The sequence below is a fragment of the Lissotriton helveticus genome, chromosome 7 (assembly GCF_964261635.1).
Source record: "Lissotriton helveticus chromosome 7, aLisHel1.1, whole genome shotgun sequence".
In the NCBI taxonomy this organism is placed as follows: Eukaryota; Metazoa; Chordata; class Amphibia; order Caudata; family Salamandridae; genus Lissotriton; species Lissotriton helveticus.
Window position 1 is genome coordinate 1,681,981,212 of NC_136068.1, and position 25,103 is coordinate 1,682,006,314.

Genomic DNA, 25,103 nt, shown 5'->3' on the forward strand with positions numbered 1-25,103 from the left:
AGGAACACATACAACAGAAGAATAAGAAAAACAAAAGGTCCCCCGCTGGTCTAGCAGATCCTTGGGACCATCTTCAGGACAAAACGGTTGCACAAGAATATATGTCTCCAAAATCAGACTTAGTCGCAGTGTAAAAACAAGCCCGACTGGTCATGTCACGAAAAGCCACAGTTCTTGGGACGCCCGACACACAGGAACTGTGTGTCGGGCGTCCCGAGACTAAGAGTTGCCGGTTTCTTCGTCGCCTAAGTTGTATTGTTTACAACAAGGGGTGGTGATGGACAGAGTCTCTGAATTAAGCAGAGTACTCTCACCCAGTCAAAAGATCAGGGCTAGATCCAACACCGTTTTTTAGCTCATTGCACCATCCCAGTTTCAGAACCTGGCTGTATGCAAATTAGTCTGTCCCTGGCCCAGTGCATCATGGGAACAGGGCAGACCAGACTACAAAAGCCAATTCTTACACTGGGAAGGAAACAAGCTTCCGGGGACCGGTTTCTGGCATTACAGCCGTCTTCGGCCCGGCTTGCTTGAATCCTGATGGTGCAATGAGCAAGGGACTCACATCTGAGTATACCCTTCCACGCTTAGGGTGGACAAAATTATTTACAACAAGGGGTGGTGATGGACAGAGTCTCTGAATTAAGCAGAGCACTCTCACCCAGTCAAAAGATCAGGGCTAGATCCAACACCGTTTTTTAGCTCATTGCACCATCCCAGTTTCAGAACCTGGCTGTATGCAAATTAGTCTGTCCCTGGCCCAGTGCATCATGGGAACAGGGCAGACCAGACTACAAAAGCCAATTCTTACACTGGGAAGGAAACAAGCTTCCGGGGACCGGTTTCTGGCATTACAGCCGTCTTCGGCCCGGCTTGCTTGAATCCTGATGGTGCAATGAGCAAGGGACTCACATCTGAGTATACCCTTCCACGCTTAGGGTGGACAAAATTATTTACAACAAGGGGTGGTGATGGACAGAGTCTCTGAATTAAGCAGAGTACTCTCACCCAGTCAAAAGATCAGGGCTAGATCCAACACCGTTTTTTAGCTCATTGCACCATCCCAGTTTCAGAACCTGGCTGTATGCAAATTAGTCTGTCCCTGGCCCAGTGCATCATGGGAACAGGGCAGACCAGACTACAAAAGCCAATTCTTACACTGGGAAGGAAACAAGCTTCCGGGGACCGGTTTCTGGCATTACAGCCGTCTTCGGCCCGGCTTGCTTGAATCCTGATGGTGCAATGAGCAAGGGACTCACATCTGAGTATACCCTTCCACGCTTAGGGTGGACAAAATTATTTACAACAAGGGGTGGTGATGGACAGAGTCTCTGAATTAAGCAGAGTACTATCACCCAGTCAAAAGATCAGGGCTAGATCCAACACCGTTTTTTAGCTCATTGCACCATCCCAGTTTCAGAACCTGGCTGTATGCAAATTAGTCTGTCCCTGGCCCAGTGCATCATGGGAACAGGGCAGACCAGACTACAAAAGCCAATTCTTACACTGGGAAGGAAACAAGCTTCCGGGGACCGGTTTCTGGCATTACAGCCGTCTTCGGCCCGGCTTGCTTGAATCCTGATGGTGCAATGAGCAAGGGACTCACATCTGAGTATACCCTTCCACGCTTAGGGTGGACAAAATTATTTACAACAAGGGGTGGTGATGGACAGAGTCTCTGAATTAGGCAGAGTACTCTCACCCAGTCAAAAGATCAGGGCTAGATCCAACGCCGTTTTTTAGCTCATTGCACCATCCCAGTTTCAGAACCTGGCTGTATGCAAATTAGTCTGTCCCTGGCCCAGTGCATCATGGGAACAGGGCAGACCAGACTACAAAAGCCAATTCTTACACTGGGAAGGAAACAAGCTTCCGGGGACCGGTTTCTGGCATTACAGCCGTCTTCGGCCCGGCTTGCTTGAATCCTGATGGTGCAATGAGCAAGGGACTCACATCTGAGTATACCCTTCCACGCTTAGGGTGGACACAATTATTTACAACAAGGGGTGGTGATGGACAGAGTCTCTGAATTAAGCAGAGTACTCTCACCCAGTCAAAAGATCAGGGCTAGATCCAACACCGTTTTTTAGCTCATTGCACCATCCCAGTTTCAGAACCTGGCTGTATGCAAATTAGTCTGTCCCTGGCCCAGTGCATCATGGGAACAGGGCAGACCAGACTACAAAAGCCAATTCTTACACTGGGAAGGAAACAAGCTTCCGGGGACCGTTTCTGGCATTACAGCCGTCTTCGGCCCGGCTTGCTTGAATCCTGATGATGGGCCGAAGAGGCTGAAATGCCAGAAACCGGTCCCCGGTAGCTTGTCTCCTTTCTGGTGAAGAATTGGCTTGGTAGTTTGGTCTGCCCTGTTCCCATGATGCACTGGGCCAGGGACAGACTAATTTGCATATAGCCAGGTTCTGAGCTGGGATGGGGCAGTGAGATAAATAACGGTGATGGATCAAGCCCTGATCTTTGGACTGGGTAAGAGTGGTCTGCTTAATTCAGACACTCTGTTCATCACCACCCCCTTTTCTGAATCGTTTTTGGCCACTATAGGTGTGGCAGGGTATACTCAGACATGAGTCCCTTTCTCACTGCTCCATCAGGATTCAAGCAAGCCGGGCCGAAGAGGCTGAAATGCCAGAAACCGGTCCCCGGTAGCTTGTCTCCTTTCTGGTGAAGAATTGGCTTGGTAGTTTGGTCTGCCCTGTTCCCATGATGCACTGGGCCAGGGACAGACTAATTTGCATATAGCCAGGTTCTGAGCTGGGATGGGGCAGTGAGATAAATAACGGTGATGGATCAAGCCCTGATCTTTGGACTGGGTAAGAGTGGTCTGCTTAATTCAGACACTCTGTTCATCACCACCCCCTTTTCTGAATCGTAAGTTGTATTGTGGCTTTTCGAGACATGACCAGTCTGGCTTGTTTTTACACTGCGGCTAAGTCTGATTTTGGAGACCGAAACGTAGATGCACGACGCCGTTTTTGCATAAATACCTAATTATTTAGAGTATAATTTACCAATGCGCTGTGTTAATTCACGCAAATGTGGTTGAATCAAATGTCCATATTTTATGCGAAAGGTGTTTTTCATACTACCATTTAATTTATTGTGATTGTATCGGAAGTATTTTGTTGCCAGACCTTTACCTTGCAGAAAAGCTACATTTCGTTTTTTGATACAGTTATAGTGTCCTATATTGAATACCTGTGACTGCAAACAATTAAGTGTTCATACATATGACACCATTGAAAAAGTGAATCAGCATCTAAATGTTTCCTTCCGGGACATTTTGCTTTTGTTATTAACGATACCCAGTCCCTGGGGGATTAGTGGGTGGCTCTGTTCTGATATTATTGTCTCGACGTCAAGGCACCATACCTGGCGGTCTAAAAGTAGGTAATCCCCACTTAAAAAAAAAAACTCTGATTGCTCAACTACCGTCCTATCTCCAACATCCTCTCTCTAGTGAAACTCCTGGAAAAATGTGTACATATTCAACTCTGTAATCACATAGACAATTCCCAACTTCTCAATCAATGCCAGTCAGGCTTCTGTCATGGTCACAGCACTGAATCAGCACTCACTCATGTGGTGGATGACATACTAAAAATGTTGGATTCTAAGGAATCATGCCTTCTGATACTACTTGACCTATCATCTGCCTTTGACACTATTAAACATGATAGTTTATTGACCATACTTGAAGGAAGGATGTGCATATCAGGGGTCGTATTACAATGGTTGACATCATTCCTCCACAGTAGATCCCAAAGAGTCAAGATGAACCAATCCCTATCGAAGCCTTCCACAGTCACACTGGGTGTTCCACAGGGATCTACACTCTCTCACCTATTCTCTTCAATTGATTCTTGGAACGACTAGCAGATTCCTTAAAATCTGCTAACAATTATTATCACATGTATGCTGATGACACGCAATTGTATATCAAAATCTGTTCCCCAGATGACTCTATTCTACATAATACTCATCTTTGGCTCGCTTCCACCTAAACCGTATTCCCACTCATATCTCCTCTGAACAACATTCCCAAAATGTAACTCTAGATGAAACATCTTACCACACTCAACTGTTTTCCACAACATAGATTCTGCTAGGTTGTTGGAAATTACATTAGACACACACTTGAATATGCAGGATCACATTAGAACATTCACCAAAGGAGCGAATTGTCAGATGAGTATCTAACAGAAACTTAAACATTTCCTCCCACAGGAGGAATTCAAGAATGCGGTTCAAGCTCTTGTGTTGCCCAGATTAGACTACTGTAGTGCCACCTTATGTGGCCTACCTAGATAGAAACTGGCCCCTCTAAGAGCTTCACTCAATGCGGCCGCCACACTTGTCTCCGGTACAAAACGAAACAAACACATCTCCCCCACCATAAAATCCCTGAATGGCTACCTTATGAGGCAAGAATTCAACTAAAGATAAAGCAATGACACACAAAGCCCTACATTTCAACACCCCCAGATGTTTGGCCCAAAAACTCGAAAAATCAGAGGGTTGTGGACAATTGTGAAGTGTGAGAGCTTTGCTACTGGAACTACAGCACTTCAATAAAAAGAAAGCTGGGTACAGAGCTTTCTCAGGTGTCGCACAAAAGATAAGGAACTCTTTGCCTATGGTTGCCTCTGGATGCTCGCTTAATTTCATCTACCGCTTCATTCAAAAAAATAAGTAAAATCATTTCTGATGAACATATTCTTACCCTAAGCTATCTCCTTTGTGTATATTGAGTGTATCCATAACTGTAACTCTTTTATGATGCCTGGCTTTTCCTTGATGACTATCTTTGAGAACAAGTAGAGTATGTTATGTATGCTCAAGGCTTTTTACCTCCATTTATACAGGTGATCATGTTAGATATTCAATTATACTCATGCAAAGAGCTTGATACCCACATGTTCACGCTATCCAAAACTTAATAAATACCTAAACTAAATAAATTCCAAATTGGACAAGTATTGTTTGAGGGTGCTGCCAAATGGGGGTGAACTTCCTCTCCGCGTGAGTTATTTAATGAGAAAGCAATTCGATATCTAAGATGTGCTACAGGCACAGGAACAATTGGGCTATGGGGGGAGCAAAAGGTTTCTTCCAAGGTAGGGTTATCATTTGCTTGGCAGCCCCGAACATGTGGGTGTTATTAAGTGTCATTCAGCATGCGTCATGGCCTGCATGTTTAGTGATCAGATACCAAGAATGGTTATTGGGTAGGAATCTGAAAGAGGGGAACCAATAGTTCCTCCTAATTTGGCTAAGACTGTCTTTCCAAAAGGTGGTAATGCTTGGGCAAGACCACCATATTGTGTAAAATGTCTCCTGGTACTGAATTACAGCCTCAGCGAAGTGGAGATATCAGCGATTCAATACTTTGTACGCTGTCTTGTGTTGGGCTAAGCTTTTAGAAATCCACAGAATATAAGTCTTTCCCAATGTCAATGTGCCTTTGTGGTTGATAAAGATGTAGACAGATAGGGGTTTATTATTGGAGGGCCTGTTGTGTGTGCGAGATAAGCCTGCGAGTCCAGTCAAATGATCAAAGCAGGGTCTCAAAAGCTGTCGGTTGGTGAGTAGTCCCCATGCCTTGGGGAAGGGGAAAGTCCAGTGGCACTGTTGATGATATTGTAGTCTAGTGGACTCAGGGAGACACAACTCCTGTCTTCACTGATCAAATGTCGTCAGGGAATCACCATCAAAGTGATGACAAAGTGTGTGTCAGTCAGTTATTTTTCAGAGAAGACCATGCAATTAAAAAATATTAGCCAAAAATATTTGCCATTAAATTTACTGATGATATTTTAGGCAATGGAGGAACATAATTTCTTTTAGTACAAGTGTTGACACACCACAAGTAATTCCCTGATCAAGATTATTTAGATCAAGTTCAAGAACATCTAATGGGTGTGATAAACTGAGACTACTGGACCAGAATTAAACAGAGAATTCAGCCTGTTTACATCCCCTGACAGTACTTCTGAAAAGAACTATAAACTCAACAATTGCAGGTTTAGTTGAGTTGAAATGTGATGGAGCTTCTAAATATCTATCTCATAAATACATTACAGATTAAGCAAATGTAGAATTTATGATATGCAGTACTACTAGGAATCCTCTATCCTTGGCCACTCATTTAGGGTCAGAAAGCAATCTATTATTGGATAATTATGCAGCATTTGTATCATACTTTGAGGGAACCTTTAATGGCTGTGATAAGAAATATGATGCTGAAAAAAGAATTGTTCAATTTCATCGAGGATATCTTGATCTGCAATCATATATTGCCAGAGTTAAGGCAATCATAAGTGAAACTGGTGGGACAGATTCTACCTTGTTTACAAAATTTGGAAGAAAAGTGTAGAAAGAATTAAAAGACAGGATTTACAGCGTAGCATGACAATTCTCTTTCCAAGATATTTTTAGTCAGGCAACAAGTAAATAAAATAAATATATATGGATAACAAAATGGCTCGGATCGCCTACAAGAATGTTTAAATTTAAAGCACTGAATCCAAAGAACTAATGAGATGACACAAAGTTAATCATAATAGGGGCAGCGAAATCATTGCTGAAAGTTATAAGCCTCATATATGAATGCAAATTGCATACCATTTGCAATTAGTTTTACAAGCATAACAGAGACCTTTGAAGTGTTGTGTTTGAAAATATAGGCATGCTATAATTGCGTAGCAATCTATTTCCCTATTTCTCACTTTCTAGTTGCTTTTTGCCTTTTTTAAATTGTAAAACTCAAATTACTCACAATTTCACAATTTGAGAATGGCCACAAAAACAAAAAGTTGCATATATAATTTAACAGTACTTGCACCAAGTAGGGACAAGACACTTAGGCCCCGATTACGATGCTGATTGGATGCGAGTCCGACCAACATCGTCTCGGAATGGAAATCGACTGACTTGTTGTCAGCAGTTCCATCTGACAATTTAGGATGCAACCGCCCATGAGGCCATCAGATACATACAGTTTTTCATTGCAGCTTGTACTGTCGGAAATGGGCCGCAGCACATGCCGCATTGGAAAAATGGATGTTTGCAAACATCCATGCACAGTGTGCCATGCACATGTGGTGCCTGGCACATGGGGTATGGATGTTTTGGGGGGCACCACAGTTGCTCACCAGGCCTCATACAGATGCTGCAGAGGGACAGGGGGCCTTTTAGTGGCTTCCACATTCAGTTTCCGACAGCCTTACAATGGCGGTCGTAACACATTGAAAAGCTGTGTGAAAGGGACATCGTAATCCCTACGAAGATCCCTCTTCACTTTCTTGTTGGATCTATTAGGAACATTAGGTGGCTGTGTTTCTTCAAGGATATATTTCAATTGCGCCATACACCTGCTATTATTCCTTTAATGCTTTTCAGATACCAGATTGAATTATGTTATTGCACTCAGAGATGGTTTTGTTCATTTTGTTATTGCTTCAACTAAACCCACAGGTTTCTTTATGTTGTTTGTATTGAATTGAAAAACAAAAGCATTCAAATCAGATGCACAGGGCCCCTATTGGTATGTTTTCAACTAATGTAGATTCTACTTGTATAGAGGCCCTGCCCTGTCTCAGTACAGGCAGCTGTCCAGATGTACATCAAGCAGCTTCTATAGGAAATATATTAACAACAGTAGACATATCAATTTCACTAACTACCTGCTCATTACTAGTAGTTAGCAGAGTGTCCTCCACTCTGTCCATCATCACTGGTTGTAAGTGAAGTTTAACATCCCAATCTTCTATGTCTATGTGTCTTTTACTGTATGTGTATGTGTGATCTAGGAAGGTTGATCAATTTTGGGACATGTGACATTTATGCATAGTATTTTTTAGTGTTATTGGTAACACACATATACAGTTTTCCTATTATAATATTGAATTACATTCTAATTTCAATATTACATAATAAAAATATTATATATCTTTTGCTTGTTTCTTTTATCCATCCCCAAATTAATTTTGACCCAAACGCATGCCTAGGTCATAAACAGCAATAAAACGTTACTTTCCATTGACACTTTGTGTTTTCTTTTGCTTCTTTCCCTAAAAATGAAAAAATCCATATCCAGTCAAATATTTCCTGTCTTTTTGTTTATCACGTTGGTATGAAAACTTTATTGCAGTGTGTTTATTTGGTACTGCTCGATCCTTGCACACACTCTTCCCTATTCTTTTAATATCAGTGATTCTCTTAAGAACTGCATTTGTGATATAACAGGATCATGTTTACTAAGGGTAGTAGTCGCAAAAAAATAATTACATTTCTAACAGATTCTATACTATTCAAACCGTATCTGTCACATAAACTTACACAAGCCAATAGGCCTAGTTGTACCTAAAAATGCTACTCATCCCTACTGATTTTGACAATGCGTTTTATGGTATCTAGTACTACTACTGTTTATAGCCCGAAATATGACCATAGTAAATATTAACCTTCCATATTAAACAATGTTGTGCAAAAAAATAATGCACATAATTGACCATTGGCCCAGGATATCCTCAATAATCACAGTGTGGAATGATGCATGCAGACCAAAGACTATGTGATATTACATGCTATGTTTCAAAAAATGTTTAGAGATCCCTTTCTTCCTACATCACTAAAATAGTCACAAATTGCACCAATGAGAAAATAATAGGATAAATGTGTAAATGCTAGCTGCTACAGTGACCTACAGACTCAAGATGTGTCTGATCTTGATATTTGTCATGAAAATGCGTGAGAGTTGTATCTTTGTACTGCAATTTGTAGTACTGTGAAGTTGTGGTACTATTTTTACCAGTACTTTGAGAAAACGTTATATCCTCCTATTTGCTGGATATCGGTAGACACGTTTGATTTCCTGTATCTTATGATTCTTGTTAAAAAATGTCCATTATTACTTATTTGGATCTGCATGATGAATCCATTTATTCTCATTTAAAAAAAACTACAAACATAAATGGCTTTACTATGAACTAATTCCAAGTGCAGAACTGCAATTTGCACGAGGGGGGCCCAACTAAGGGGAAATATTACAATCACCAAAATACTAATCTACTACAAATTGGCATATCTATCATCTCCAATTTAACATTTTAGAGATGCTAAATTACAAACCTACATAAAAACTATGCTCTAAGTTGTTATTTTGTTTTCAGATGATATTTAGCCCTTGTTTCAAATTATATTCAGGTTTGAACAGCCATAAAAGTAGAGGGTTTCTTTTTAGAAATTCTCACCTCCGTTCACCCACATCAAGGAAACATCTGTGAATAGAAAGCACAAGAAATCCTGTCAGTCCATCAATGGCAAGTCAGTGAGGCTCTGCGTGGAATGCATTAACATAATCTTGGAAAAATTAGAGCAACACCAAGACATTTAGATCAATTATGTCATGCACTCATGTTATATTTTGAAGGGTGCTATTGTGATATGATTTTCAAGCATATGTTGTGTTCTGACAGGATTCATATTATTAGGGGCTTCGCTGGCCCCCCACAGATATACCCGCTGTTTTAATGAACCTGCATCGAGTAAAGCAAATTGAGGGTTTGTATACAGACAGTACAATTTGCAGGATTGGCCTCTTCCTGTTTCTGACCAATGCTCTCTAAAATAATGCACTAACCTGGAATACTAAAGGCTACATGAATCCACTATAGAAGGCACATACCTACAAGCACTGGGATCTGCACTGAGTCAGCACAGGCTATCGTGATACAGCATTAAATAGCAAATCTAAAATAATATAGGTCCTGAAGTGAGGACGCTATCGGCAGCAGTTAATTGAAATATATTATATGTATAGTTTGAGGCATAAAATTAATTTGAATGTAACCTAGTATCTATCTATCTATCTATCTATCTATCTATCTATCTATCTATCTATCTATCTATCTATCTATCTATCTATCTATCTGTCTGTCTGTCTGTCTGTCTGTCTGTCTGTCTGTGTATCTATCTATCTAAAAACCTAAAGGTTAAAGTAACATTGTAAGTAACTATGAAAACAAGCTCTGTTTTTGCTTTCTTTTTTTAGAAACCTTAAAAATTTACTGAAAAGTAACATTTTAATTAGGTGAATACATACGTGGTAACATTAAAGTTTTGAACAAAATAAAACACAGATATTCACCAGTATTAGTTAGTAGCTCCCATCCACCAGGGCCGTTGTTTTGAAAGGAGAGGGGTCCCCGGGTGCCCCTGCCCTAGTTGTTATCAGCCCCTGGGATCACATCCCGAGAGCCACTTATTTAAATATTGGGGAGGGGGGCCTAATAAGCCCTGGGGACCTATTAAGCCCTGAGGACCTCATCCTCCAGGGTCACTCTTTTGAATAAAAAATCGAGGGGGTGTGGGACTACCCTCCCAGCGATGGTTACAGGCTCGGGGTCCCCAAATGCTGTGGTCCTCCATTAATGTTAGAGGAAGGGGCATTCAGCCCCTCCAGTCGATTTCAGCCCAGCGTCCCCACTCCCTAGTGCACAACACTATTTGAACAAGGAGGAGCAAGAGTGTGACCTACTGGGCCGATTTGATCCCCGGTGACACCATCCCTGAGGCAATCACCAATTAAAAGGTGGGGCATGTAGCCCTCCTCCCCGGCCTGATTCAATCCTGGAGACCCATTCTCCACGGCCAGGCAAAGCAAATGTTGGTGCCCTGGCGCCCATCCAGGGCACCCACCATACTATTGTTGGGGGCTGTGGAGGGAGCCCCCGCCTACTCTCTGCATCTGTCAGGAGCCGACATGACTCCCAAACCACGGGAGCAGGTGATGATGCTGCTCCCTCCAGGCAGGAACAATATTTAGATCTTTTTATCTGCTCGCATCACTGCGGTCAAAGAAACAGATCTGAAGTCAGCTCCCAGTGAGTGCGAGCATTTTTGAAGCTCCATCCAGTTGGGAGCAAACATCATGTTTGCGGCTGCTTGGCAGAAGAGTTAAAAATGCTCTACATATTCTCATTGCGTGCCAAATACTTTCAGTTCCTGTATATGCATATGTGCTGATTCTTGAATCACAATATTATGACCAAGCGGAAAATATACTATATTCAAATGTTTTCTACACAGTTACACATATCATCATTGTCTGCTAAACACTACCATTTAATAGGTGTGCATGTGTATTGAAACTAACAACAGGCATAGCATTATACCCAAGTGTGCAATGTGTTGTACATTGATTCTTCATGTAATATGGTTGTCTTTTGTCTTAGTCCTTTCTTTGTGTTTTCTTGTTCTCTCTCTACCACAATGCCTATGTATGTTCTGACTTCTACCTGGAGAATTCCACTAGTGTCAGTTGGTGGTCTGGTCAGCTGGCGAAGCTTGTGCTCAGCTGTGTCCTACAATAAATCTACATGTAATCAACAAGAAAACACAAAGAAAGGACTAAGACAAAAGACAACCATATTACATGAAGAATCAATGTACAACACAATACTATACACAGTAATCATTTCATTACATTGCAGCTGTAATATTGAGTGTCCCCAGCTGTGCCATTTCTTAACGCACTTCGACCCATGTGACATGGTGTGTTTAAGAACTAATCATGAACATTTCTGATCAAATTCTGCACTGTACTAGCTCTCCCTCCACAATATTGTGCCCCAATTGGCAATAATGTAATATTTTCTACATGCCTCCTGTGCTTTATTCATGTATATGAGTTGATAAAATGTTTAAAGTTATGAAGGCTCATTCCGGACATATTTACAATTTCATTATCTTTTACACAATTATTGCATTTAACCTGCCCATCTCCCAACAAAGCAGACTTAATGAAAAAATAAAGGTCTCAAAAAGAAGAGAAATTATAGAAAAAGATATCTCAGCTCTGTTGTTTTTTTCAGCCCAGAAGACCGTCTTGCCAGGATAGCTTGGGGTGGGGCTCGGCCCTGCCCCATTTACAGTTCAAAAGATTTGTCTCCAGCACACAAAGGAACCTGAGACTAGCCTCTTGTCAGCTCAGCATTGACAGAGGAAGGGAAGAACTTTAAAGAACCCCCTGCATAGGGAACCCCCCCATCTCAAAGTTTGACACCAGGTATGAATGATGGACCTCCTGATCCACTCATCAGTACACTCCTGGAGTTCTGAGGCCTATTCTGTAATACCAAAGGGCCTCAGAATGGTAAAAGCAGATGTGCACATCTACTGCACCTATGAGCACCAGTGTAACATATATCACCTCCTTCATATTCCAATAATTGCTATCAAACAGGTGTACAAATGATAGAGTAAATAAAAACAGAGCTCATTTTCATCCTCATTCATACCCTCATCTTTTTCTCAGGACTTGAAACACCCTTATCTTAGAAAATATGCTGCTTGCCCTTACAACTCATTACATGTTTTAGTATTTATGTGCACTCACCAAGGACGAGGAGAAGAAAGAAGAGCTGAATTTTCATCATCATGAAATTCTGCTGCTTTGGTGGATCACAGGAAGAAATCTGAATCTTAATCAAATAGAGAAAGTTTCATTATTCAATTGATCACCTGTCCCAGTGTTGATTGAAATTGGTTTTAAAGTTCATACACAGCTTTAAACATGAACTAATTTGACCAATAACATGTGTGAAGAACAGTATGGATGGTAATTAACTGACATTTATCCAGTGGTCCTTAACCTGTAGTCTAGGGACAACTGGGGACTGACTGTGACGCTTACCCCAGGGTTTCTGGGACTGGTTAGAGAAAGAAATAATATAAACAAATTACTGAAGTGTTACCCATTACAAAACCAGCATTAAGCTAAAGATACAACCAGCACTGAGAACTCTTAACAAGTGTGGTCAGTAATAAGAAAAAGTGTTCAGTGTTCTACCACATACAACACTCCTGTTGCAAATAAGTGCAATTGAGACATTACCAAAGGCAATGACCTACAAAAACATACAACGAATGCCTGGTGCACAACACACTTTAAGCTAGTAAGGTCACAATTTATTATAATGAGAAAATAACTTTTGATTAGTAATGATGTTTTATTTTAAATATGTCAAGATAAATTTGACAAATAGATGCAATCGAGTGCATCTATTTAAATGTAAATCATATATGAACACCGCATATGTATTAAAGCAACATACAGTACAAATTGAACACATATCTGATACAGTACAGAAGACGTTGAGATACAGCCACAAGATACAATTATCCAAGCACAGCCAGCACAGCTAACATGTGTTTCATCTTGAACTACTATGTTCAAGAAAGCAACAGACCGGAACAGCTTGCTCCATTTCACGAGCCATCTTCCCAAAGCTTTAAGGGAGAATCTGCCCTTCGGAAACTTCCTGAGGGTCAGGCGTAATTGCAGCAGGTTGGCTGATTACAAAACACAGTCCGCTATCCTCTCAAGGAATTTGTTGGACAGAGGCTACCCCAATAGGGAGATAACAAAAGCAAAAAAGAGAGCTCAGAATAACCATAGAGGTGGGCTATCGGAAAGAAGAGTACAGGACCCTGAGATGTGCGAACCCATGACATGTGTCACCACGTTCACACCAGCCTCAAACTCAGTTAAGAAAGCTCTTAAACGCCATTGGCAGATCTTAAATACTGGGGGCCTCGATTTCGAACTACCCCGGTTCGCCTTCAAGAGGTCGAAGAATATCAAGGACATATTGATACAGACCAGACCTAAGAAACCACAAACCGGGACGCAATCTACCCTGTGGTACTTGCCCCCAGTCAAAGGACATTACCCCTGTGGGTCATGTAGTGTATGCCCTTTCACAACAACATATAAGTCAATTCAATTGACCCCTACTTTCTCTTGGGAGCTACGAGGCCATGCAAACTGCAACACCGCTAAATGCATCTATCTTCTACTGTGCCCCTGCGATCTATACTATGTGGGCATGACCACTCACCCAGTCAAGACACGCATGGCTGAGCACCGCATCAACTTTCATTGCAAAAAGAGCAATACCAAAATGTGTAAATATTTCATGGAATTTAATCACAGTGCCGACTCCATGAGGTGGCTAATACTAGAAGCAAATGCAAGCTCCAAAAAACAGAGTTTGTTCTTTAAAGAATAAAGGTGGATACACCGCTTGTCCTCAGATAGTGCGGGACTCAATGAGGACATACCATGGGGTTCATTCTAGGTCCTCACTTGAAGGTCTATCCAAGGTACACTTTAATGACCAGAACGACCAGACACATGACCGACTGCGTAGCCTTGTACAAAACATACCAACATAGACTGGCCACACCCATACTCCTCCCCATGTCGATTTAGAATGTACAGAAAGATCATGAATATGAACTCCCAGCTTTAGGCCAAGGATTGCTGCTCGATCGCTGTCTTTACAAAGAGTGAATGGAATGTGTGATAACTTTACTGAGATTGACAGTTGCTGGGTTCACACGAACGAGTCAGAGAGACAGCATGTTTTGACTCGTGAACCTCCCGTAGGCATGTTGTACTAAACTAAGCGGGTGATATTGATGCGTGTGTGTTGTACATGAGCTATTTTTGAGCAACATCAGGAAAATTATGTTTAAACAGCAGTAAGTTGACACACAAGGCTTCCGCCCACTTTTTGCCTATGGGACTAGGGAGATGCGATTGTTCGGGAAATGCCGTACAACCGATAGCAGCCCTTCCTTCTACCAGCACCATTAAATTTGGGGGCATGTACGTTTTTGCTGCTATGTTATATAAGCTTGGCAGTTTGGGCTGGACTGTTCCCATGAGGTACAGGGTCAGACTGATTTGCATATAGCCATGTCTGAACTGGGATGGCAGAGTGGGCTAAAGAACGGTGATGGATTAAACCCAGATCTTTTGACTGGGTGTGAGTGTTTGATTGGTTCAGATGCTCCGTCCATCACACCCCCTTTTGTACCACTAGCGATCTGTGGCATGCTTTCAGGCAACCAGCAACACTCCTTGCCTTCTACAGGTGCCTGACATGCGCATGGTTTTGCGGCGAGGTGCCATTTTCTAACACGTGTGGCTTTCTAAGTACCAGCCACACATCAGATGGTAAGAGAGAGAGAGAGGAGATATTTAGAAACTGTACTAATTGAAGCAGCTATAATGATAGTCGCCCTTCACATAGGGAGCAAGATTATGAGTAATGCTGTTTTTAGTCAACTCGTGAGACCAGTTTGCATAGTTTGATTAAGCCCTTAAATCACTATTGCCCCTTGTTTACCGTACTTACCCTGAAAGCAAAGAGGCTTAACCCGTTGTTCTACCCGCCGGGTGCTGTCGTTGTAGCTCACCATTGAACAGATAGTTGAGTGCCAAGAATCTAGTGACACAATGAGAATACTGCTGTGAACGTTAATTTTAATTTATGTTTCCCCACATGGGCATGCCACTCACTATGCTCACTATGGATGACACTATCATTTTTACCTCACATGGTAGCGACACCTTCACTGGCATGCTACACTGAGTGCTGTTAGGTCCCGTACTATTGTGTGTGGAGTGAAACCTGTTGCGATTTGCTTTCTTTTGTCTCCCAATGTAGGCAAATACAGCGCAACACAGGTACACCTTCCTTTTCCATTTAATATTTATATTCCAAGATGGAGGAAAAGACACTTTGTAGATAGTTGATACGATTCAAACTCATTTTTGATATTGGTCCTGAAGAATCGCTAGTCAGTGGACAAGTAGCGAGAAACATGTCGACCCAGTCATACACAAACTAGCCTAGTCTCGCACAAGGGCACATAATTTCCCTTCGAGTCTAATCTTGATCTCTTTTAATTTGGAGCAAGGGACCACTAGAATAAACCTGATCCTGGTACCCTTTGCCCCATTTTAAGCCACCATAATGTCTACACAATCTTGGCCCCATATCCACACTTCACCCATACGGCAGTTGGATAAAAGATCTCCACCAAAGAGCCCCTCTTAGTGGTGTTGCCCATTGGGTATTGCACCGCCGACCCAACGAGTAGCATTGCCGATGATGAAGCATGACACCTGCAAGGTTGTGTGAGGCCATTACATCCAACATATTGGATGCCCATCCGTGGGTTTCCATCGGTCTCCTACGCCATCTCCACAACCATACGGACCTAACACACCCCACCTTTTTTAGGAACAGCCTGGTACCACATTTTGTTACTGTCACTATTGGCGAAAACCTCGGCTGGACCTACCACTCCACTTTGTGAGTGCTAAACTCGCCTTTCTCCTGTACTGCAGGACTCCTTTCCCCCTTTTTGTACACACATATCATCAGTGATATCACTCACCAGGTCATAAGCAGTGTATTGCAGGGAGCATAAGTTATAGTTAGTTCAGGGAACAATAATTGCTAAATTTAACTTTTTTGTACATTTGAAATCTGAGCCTAACTATAACGTCCATTTAACCTTTGTTTTATTGAATTTCTAAGGTTTTTCAAGAATTATTTTCATAAATGTAAACTGTAATATTTTGCAGTGGATATTTGAGAACCTGTGTGGGTCGCTTAGTCCCGATTATGAGTCTGGCACATAGGGGCCTGGTGGTAGTGGTCTCCCGACTGCCCTATTATGAGTTGGATAGAGGGCACACCAGAGCGCCACTGCAGCTGCCAGGAAACCGCCGTTCCATGGCAGTGTTGCGGTGGTCAGGAGGCAGTGATATGCTTGCCCACTAAGCATATTTTCATGGCAGTTCCATAGGCACGAAAACTGTGCCAGAGACAAAACAAAGGGGGCCCTACAGGTCTCCATGGTGCCTAATGGCCTGCGGGTGCATACAGGGGGGCACAACATGCACACCATTTCCTGCACAGCATGGATTTACAGTACATGCTGTGCAGGAACTATTTTTGGCATTCCCATTGCGGTGCCCATTTTCAGGGCACTGCTGTTGGAACATCAGAAACAAAGCCCATCAGAAAGAAAGAAACGACAAATCTGGCAGGCAGTCTGACCACTGCTTTGGTGGTGCAGTGGCAGGTGGACCCATCGTCCCATGACCAAAGTTATAACCAAGCTCTTTGTGGGCGAATGAGTGTGTATGGAGGACTGTGAGTGTTGGTGTCTCAGTAGCTATGTGAGGTTGTATATGAGTGCATAACTGGGTATATAAGAGACTGTGTGAGTTCTTGAGTGGGTGAGTCACTGGTTGTGTCAGAGCCTGTGTGTGTCTGGGAGTGGCAGTGTGAGAGCTGCTATGGATATGTGGGTGGGTATGTTAGTGAGTGCTATGATTTGGGGATTTCCATACTTGGTGTATTTGATTGAGAGAACCATGCACTCTGCTGTTCCAAGGAGATGTCATTAAGTACTGCATTCCACACACAGAAGTTCAGATTTTGTTCCAATATATTTACATTGCATTCACTCCAGCTAACACTTTCAGATCATTTTCCAATATGGAATAATAGAGGAAAGGTTTTTGCTCTCTATTTTCATTTAACTCAAGTGGACCTTTATGTGTGGCCCATCAAGGTTTCATTTATCTGAAATGAACATGTATTTCTCTGTGTCAATCCTTGTTATTTGTTTCAATGGGTTATTAACTGTCTTTTCTCAAAAATGTCTTTGTCGCAAATTCATATTCAATTCTTGTGATACGTATGTTCCTGTTTCATGGAAAATACACTGGTTTTTGAAAAAGTGTAAAACACATATTGTAATTAATGTTTGACAAGAGCTGTTCAATGTTTCTAATTATTTTTAATATAAAGCACTTCTAAATTGTATTACATATCTTCTCGACAATGCTAGTATTTGTGATGATGTCCGCATTCGCGAATATAATGTGACTATGTAAGAAAGAGATTTGACTGGAAAAGACAGTTTCATTAATCATCAAAGGTACTTCCAGCCTATTTCTCTCTTCTTTCATCTTCCAATTGATATCTGAATCATTATTTGGAGTTCGAGTTGCCCTGTACTACTAGTGCATAACTCTGCTTAGGGCATTTCTTTGTCATTTTTTGACATCCAAAATGGCAACAGGAGGCAGAGACCAGCAGGAGGTGGCACAGCAACCAGAGGAGCAAGAGGAATGTCTTGAAGATTCTGGTGATGAAGGACCAGCCCTGAAAGGCAAAGTATTGCCGGGCTTTCTTTACAATTCCTTCCCAGAATCTAAAACAGTTTATGGAATGCAACTTGCGGAATGAGACCCTTTCAAGACAAACAGCCTAAAAATACTGGAGAGGGGCCATCCACATCCAGGGCAGCACCAACTGTGGAGAGACAAGAACCATGTCTGCAACACTATGCTTACAGCTGGTGAGCAATCTGTCAATGTCATGGTCGAGTCAGCAAGGCAACATACCTGTTCATTTTTTATTTATTTGTTCCAGTTTTTTCCCACGGTTTTTGTGTTTTTGGGTTGACCCCCCCTTGTTGCTATTTTATTTGATAAAACATACAAAAATACCAAATGTTAGAAAAAAAGTTCCAGAAAAAAAGAAGAAATAAAGGTTCTTGTCAGAACAGCCCTTTATGGTTAGAAAAATGATAAGCTGTTTGTATGTGTGTATATATAAAGTGTGTGACTGTGTCTTAGTGGCTGCTTGGGTGACTGATTAAATGTGTAAGTGTTTGTATAGCTGAGTGACTGGTTGTATGAGTGACTGACTGGGTAGATGAGAACCTATATTAGTGTGCGAGAGACTATATGAGTGAGTGAGTGAGTGTATGAATGGGTTTATGAATGAGCAAGAGGGTGAGTGAGTTGTTGTATATGTGAGTGAGATAGTGAGTGCTTAAACGGCAGTATGGATGTGTGAGTGCCTATGTGAGTACCTGTACGGTTGAGTGAGATGAATGCAGTGAGTGACTGTGTGAGTGACTGCAAGCGTAAGTCAGTGTCTGTGTCAGTGACTGTATGTGTGAGTGACTGGGTGAGTGAGGGGCTGCATGGGTGAGTGAGCGGGTGTGTGAGAATTTGGGCATCTGTTGTGGTACTCCCCAAACTTTTTGCCTGGTTTTTAATGCAACTTTGACTGAGGTGTACTGGGTCACTGCCAACTAGTCTCCCAGTAGCAGTGGTCTTTCCCCAAAACCATAACACAATTGGCACACCTTCAGCAACCCCTACAAGTCCATAGTAAATGGTACCACTGGTATCTAGGGCACTGGGACTGAAGATGATCTCCTGGGGCTGCTGCATAGGTTGTGCTTCCTAGGGACCCCTCACCAAGACCATGCAAACTGCCATTGTAAGCTGGTGTTTGGTGCAGAGAATACTGAAAAGTCACAATGGCACACAGCGATGTATGCCATGCCATCATGCACTGCATGAGGTATTGGTAAGTCACCCGTACAGCAGACCTTTCAGCCGTAAAGCAGGCTGCACTGTATCCCATGTGTGAACATATGTGTATGAGCAGGTATGACCCTGTAATATCAACTCCATTCTTGGATATTCTAAGTGCACTGGGGAAGTCACGGAGAGTACATGGGCTGGATACTTGTCATTACTAGTTTCTTAGCTCTGTGATTGCTTCACTGCACCCTAATATGTTTGAGCAAGTCAAAAAAACGCTTCCCTGTGGAAATATGGTCGTAACTATAACTAGCTACTGGCAACTACCACCTGGATCTCTATACAAACTGGTTTTGGCTTTGTGTTGGTAGGAAATCAAACATTCTGTATACAACATGCACTCTTTGGTAGCAGACCTTATTAAGTGTATGTGAGGGTACCAAGATACTTAAGTAAAGTGTGCTCCTAATGACCCATTAGTTGCATCCCCATGGGCACTCAGAAATATGTTCCTCTGTGATAAAAGTGAGGACTCCACACAGTATATTAGAGTTATTTTCTCCTTTTTTTTATTGATTTGAATTGAAGTTCGTAAATTTTTGTTCAATGAAATTCATTTGTCATTCCATCTCATTTATACATCATTATTCTTTATTTTGACATTGTTGTTTTGTTGGCTCCTATGCATTTCGGGCAAGAGACAGCCCTTCCTCAGGGAGCATCACTGTTAGTTCAGAAATATCATAACATCAGTGTATATCTATCATGTGTTAAGGAAAACGTTATCATAATTGAATTGCTTAATACAAACTATTCAAACCATAGTGTAACACACGTGTCTCCTAGTGGGATTCATGATGTTTATTGATTGAATATTTAAAATCTTTACAAAGAATGAATGCACAGTATAAACATTTCAATTATGATAATACGATAAAAAGAAAATAATTATAAAAATGAAGCATAAAACTTTTTAAAATAGTACACATGAATCATAAAACTGTTTTAAATTTGTAAATTCATATGTTTAAAAGTATAGAAGAGAGAAATATGAACGGTATGACAATTAATATTATAAAAGTTCAAGTTTTTTCCATGCAAATGCTAAGAATTTTGAGAAGGCAGAGTTAATCGGCATGTCATCTGGGCAAAGACACTGGATCAGTGCTTGTCTACAAGTCCTTGTTGATCTTTCATTGTGCCAGAACTCAATCTTAAAACAGTGCCCGTGTGGTGTATGTGAAACGGTAACCAGTCAAAATATCGAGTTTTTTTTATCGACTAGACATAATATCGAGTCAAAAATATGGAACAGACATAATATCGACTAGACATAATATAGACTACCAAAATATCGACTAGAAAATTTTAATATCGAATGGAATGGACATAATATCGAATCAAAAATAAAGAATGGACATAATATCGACTAGACATAATATAGACAACAAAAATATCGAATTTTAGGTAAGTTAATATTAATTTTTTGTGTGTAATATAATTCTGTAGTGGGTTGTGGGTTTATAGGGGAATAGGGTGGGAAGTAATTTAATTATAATTAAGTAAATATGTTAATGTATTTATTGTTATTTATTTTGAATTAACTGTTAATTAATTATTAATTGGTAATTAATTAAAATATAATTGGTAATTAATTTTAATTGATTAATTGATACATATTTTAATGTTAGTAAATTATTTTCTGTAGGGGGTTGTGTGTTTATAGGGGAATAGGGTGGGAAGTAATTTAATTATAATTAATTAAATGTGTTAATTAATTAATTGGTAATTATTTGAATTAATTGGTAATTAATTTTTAATTGATAATTAATTAATTGTTAATTGATAATTAATTTTAATTAATTGTTTAATTGACAATTATGTGAATAATATTTTTTTTTTCAGTAGCAGGTCTTGGGTTTATAGGGGAATGGGGTGGGAAGTAATTTAATTTTAATTTCATTAAATATATTAATTAATTACTTGATTGGTATTTATTTAGAATAAATTGTCAAATAATTTTTAATTTGTAAATAATTAATTTTTTTATTGATAATTAATTTTTATTAATTGATTAATTGATAATTATGTGAATAATATTATTTTATTTTTAGTAGCGGGTTGTTGGTTTATAGGGGAATAGGTTGGGAAGTAATTTATTATAATTAATTAAACATGATAATTAATTAATTGGTATTTTATTTAAATAAATGGGTGATTCATTTTTAATTGGTAATTAGTTAAATCCTAATTGGTAATTAAAATGTAATAATTGATTAATTTATAATTATGGGATTTATATTAATTTATTTTCACTACAGTGGGGATATTAGAAATTACCCCTATGCTATCCAATGTTTTCCCTACTGTTGCACTCGCTGGAGTTGGAATAGTAATTTTTACCCCTATGCTATCCAATGCTTTCCCTACTGTTGCACTCTTTGGAGTGGGAATAGTAATTTTTACCCCTACGCTATCCAACGCTTTCCCTACTGTTGCAGGTATTGGAGTGGGAATAGTAATTTTTACCCCTATGCTATCCAAATCCTTCCCTACTGTTGCACTCGCTGGAGTGGGAATAGTAATTTTTACCCCTACGCTATCCAACGCTTTCCCTACTGTTGCACTCTCTGGAGTGGGAATAGTAATTCCTACCCCTACGCTATCCAACGCTTTCCCTACTGTTGCACTCTCTGGAGTGGGAATAATATTTTTTACCCCTACGCCATCCAACACTTTCCCTACTGTTGCACTCTCTGGAGTTGGAATAGTAAATTTTACCCCTACGCTATCCAACGCCTTCCCTACTGTTGCACTCTTTGGAGTGGGAATAGTCATTTTTACCCCTACGCTATCCAACGCTTTCCCTACTGTTGCAGTTATTGGAGTGGGAATAGTAATTTTTACCCCTATGCTTTCCAAAGCCTTCCCTACTGTTGCACTCGCTGGTGTTTGAATAGTAATTTTTACCCCTACGCTATCCAACGCTTTCCCTACTGTTGCACTCTCTGGAGTGGGAATAGTAATTTTTACCCCTACGCTATCCAACGCTTTCCCTACTGTTGCACTCTCTGGAGTGGGAATAGTAATTTTTACCCCTACGCCATCCAACGCTTTCCCTACTGTTGCACTCTCTGGAGTTGGAACAGTATATGTTACCCCTACTCTATCCAATGCTTTCCCTACTGTTGCACTCGCTGGAGTGCGAATAATAATTTTTACCCTTATGCTATCCAACGCTTTCCCTACTGTTGCACTCGCTGGAGTTGGAATAGTAAATTGTACCCCTACGCTATCCAATGCTTTCCCTACTGTTGCACTCGCTGGAGTGGGACTAGTAATTTTTACCCCTACGCTATCCAACGCTTTCCCTACAGTTGCACTCTCTGGAGTGGGAATAGTAATTTTTGACCCTATGCTATCCAACGCTTACCCTACTGATGCACTTGCTGGAGTGGGAATAGTAATTTTTACCCCTACGCTATCCAACGCTTTCCCAACTTTTGCTCTCACTGGAGTGGGAATAGTAAATTTAAACCTCTCGCTATCCAACGGAAAAAATATTGTATATGTTTTGTTAATAATATGTATATATAGATATATATATATATATTAAAAATATATATATATATTTTTTAAGTTACAATAATTATTTATTAATTTTAAGTTTATTTAAGTATTTTAAGTATGTTTTAATTAATAATATTTATTATTATAGTACTTAAAAATTACTTTTAAGATATTTAAAAAAATTGATATTTTGACTGTCTATATTTTTTCCTATCGATATTTTGGAGTCGATATTTTTGTACTTACCTGTTTGTAGATAGGAAGTCGATATTTTGGCATTCTATATTTTTACCTCGATATTTTGGTAAGTCGATATTTTGACTGTCGATATTATGTCAGTGATTCATGTGAAACACAAATAACCGATTGGTTTGTGCCGAACATGTAGGAACAAGACATACATGTCTTTTTCGCTATGCTGCTTTCGCGAGTCTAAACATAAAAAGATCGAGGATAAATGTCACATATTCAGATTTGTACATTATATGTTACGTTCAAAAATAACGGATCTATCTAAACTGACCTTATGTCATGCATTCCCCTCCAGCGCGGTAAATCAAGTTTGAGAGGAACGCTCCCAGCGTTTCCGTGTTTTGAAAACAGAATGCACCCGATTGGATAGTAACTCCGTGATCACGTGTTATGTGTCATCGGATGAAGCTGGAAAACAGACTCGGCCAAAGTTGCTAAAACGAAAAGAGCAGTCTCTGTTCCTATTATCAGAGACTTTGAATTTATGATCAAAATACTTAGATGCAAAAGCGTTTCCGTGATGAAAAAACAAGAATTTACGAACTTCAATTCAAATCAATAAAAAAAAGGAGAGAATAACTCTAATAAAATGTGTGAAGTCCTCACTTTTATCACAGAGGGACCTATTTCTGAGTGCCCATGGGGAAGCAACTAATGGGTCATTAGGAGCACACTTTTCTTATGTTTACAGGACGTCTTGGATGGTAGACACCACCCGCGGAGCACCTAAAAACTTTATTTACACCTTTTGAATTTATTTTTTGGAACATTTATGAGAAAACAAGGCTATGCACCTGTAGCAAACAAAGTTCTTGGTAACAAGATACTACCATTTTACATCAGGTGAGATTCCTAAGCTCAGGCGAGTCTGTTGTACATTAGGCAAAGCCATTTATGATTAGGAACACAATCTCATTAGGTGATGTTTTCTTATACCAAGGTATATTTACCACGTTTAGGTATTAACATCATATTGTCAAAAAAGTGATTCAGACCAGCACAAAATGTTTTAAGTACTTTTCCGTTCAGTGCAAAAAATGTTTTGCGCTGGTAAGTAGTAGTAGAGCACTGATTTTCATTCTTAGTATCAAGGGGGTGTTCCATGGGGTGTACATAGGCATTCCCATGCAAACATCCATGATTTTTGACACAAAGCCCTATCTACTAATATTAGTAAACAGACACCACTTGAAAGCAGCAGTTAAAAGACGAAATGTTTTAATTTCTTCTTTATTTTTCGAATCTGATTGTCTGCTGCATTGTACAGTACACACACAATGTAGAAAACGTTTTAAAGGTTAGTCTAAGCATAGTATTTTGTGCTGGAATCCAACACTTCCAGTACAAAGCCTATGCTAGAGTCAAGCTCACACCCATACACTATGGTGCAAAGTGGTGTGTATTGCACTCAGCACCAAAATTCTGTGCGAGCAGTGCTAGGGACAGTGGAGGAGAGTGCCATATCTCTTTAGATATGATGCATGCTAGCTCCCTCCCACTCACACAACGTAGCGTAGCATTTATAGTTGCTGCGTTGAGTGACACTTTCTTAAACCTGGCCCCGGGTGTCTAGTTTCAGACATCATTGATCAGGTCAATATTTAGGTGAAGTGGTAATTTCAATAAACAGACTTGAAAAATCAGTGAATTACTGACTCACTCATTCTCTCACTCACTCAATGCATTCTTCGCGTATTTTCACTTAACTGTTCATCAGGTTCTGTATATTTCCTCTTGCATTAGAATGGTTTTAATGCCACTTTCAAACCACGGATGAACACAATTATAATAATGTTGGTTTGATGGTATAAAATTAATCAGTTTCTTTTTCATGAGTTAAAACATTTTCTGTTTTACCTCTCTGACTGTCAGCATTCTCTGGCTTTTGAAGGAAAACCTTCCTGAAAATTAAAACTGCTAGCTACTTATTTTAGCAAAATATTCTGCCAAAAATCAGCACCATGTCAAATGCTACTTATTCCACTAGAATTTGTTGCAGACGTTTTAAACAATTTCACAATTTCATGAAATTTTCAAAGTGTTTTCA

The 25,103-nt window shown here is 40.2% G+C and overlaps 1 protein-coding gene across 1 annotated transcript in view; it reads right to left on the bottom strand.

The window, feature by feature from the left end:
- Positions 1 to 25,103, bottom strand: part of LOC144770658 (zonadhesin-like) — a 44,728-nt gene that overhangs the window by 18,166 nt on the left and 1,459 nt on the right. The window contains exons 2-3 of the mRNA XM_078655367.1: positions 12,416 to 12,500; positions 9,270 to 9,296 (exon numbers count right to left, since the gene is read on the bottom strand). Of these exons, the coding sequence (XP_078511493.1) occupies positions 9,270 to 9,296; positions 12,416 to 12,458 (70 nt within the window). The 5' untranslated portion in view covers positions 12,459 to 12,500. The remainder of the gene's footprint in view (positions 1 to 9,269; positions 9,297 to 12,415; positions 12,501 to 25,103) is intronic.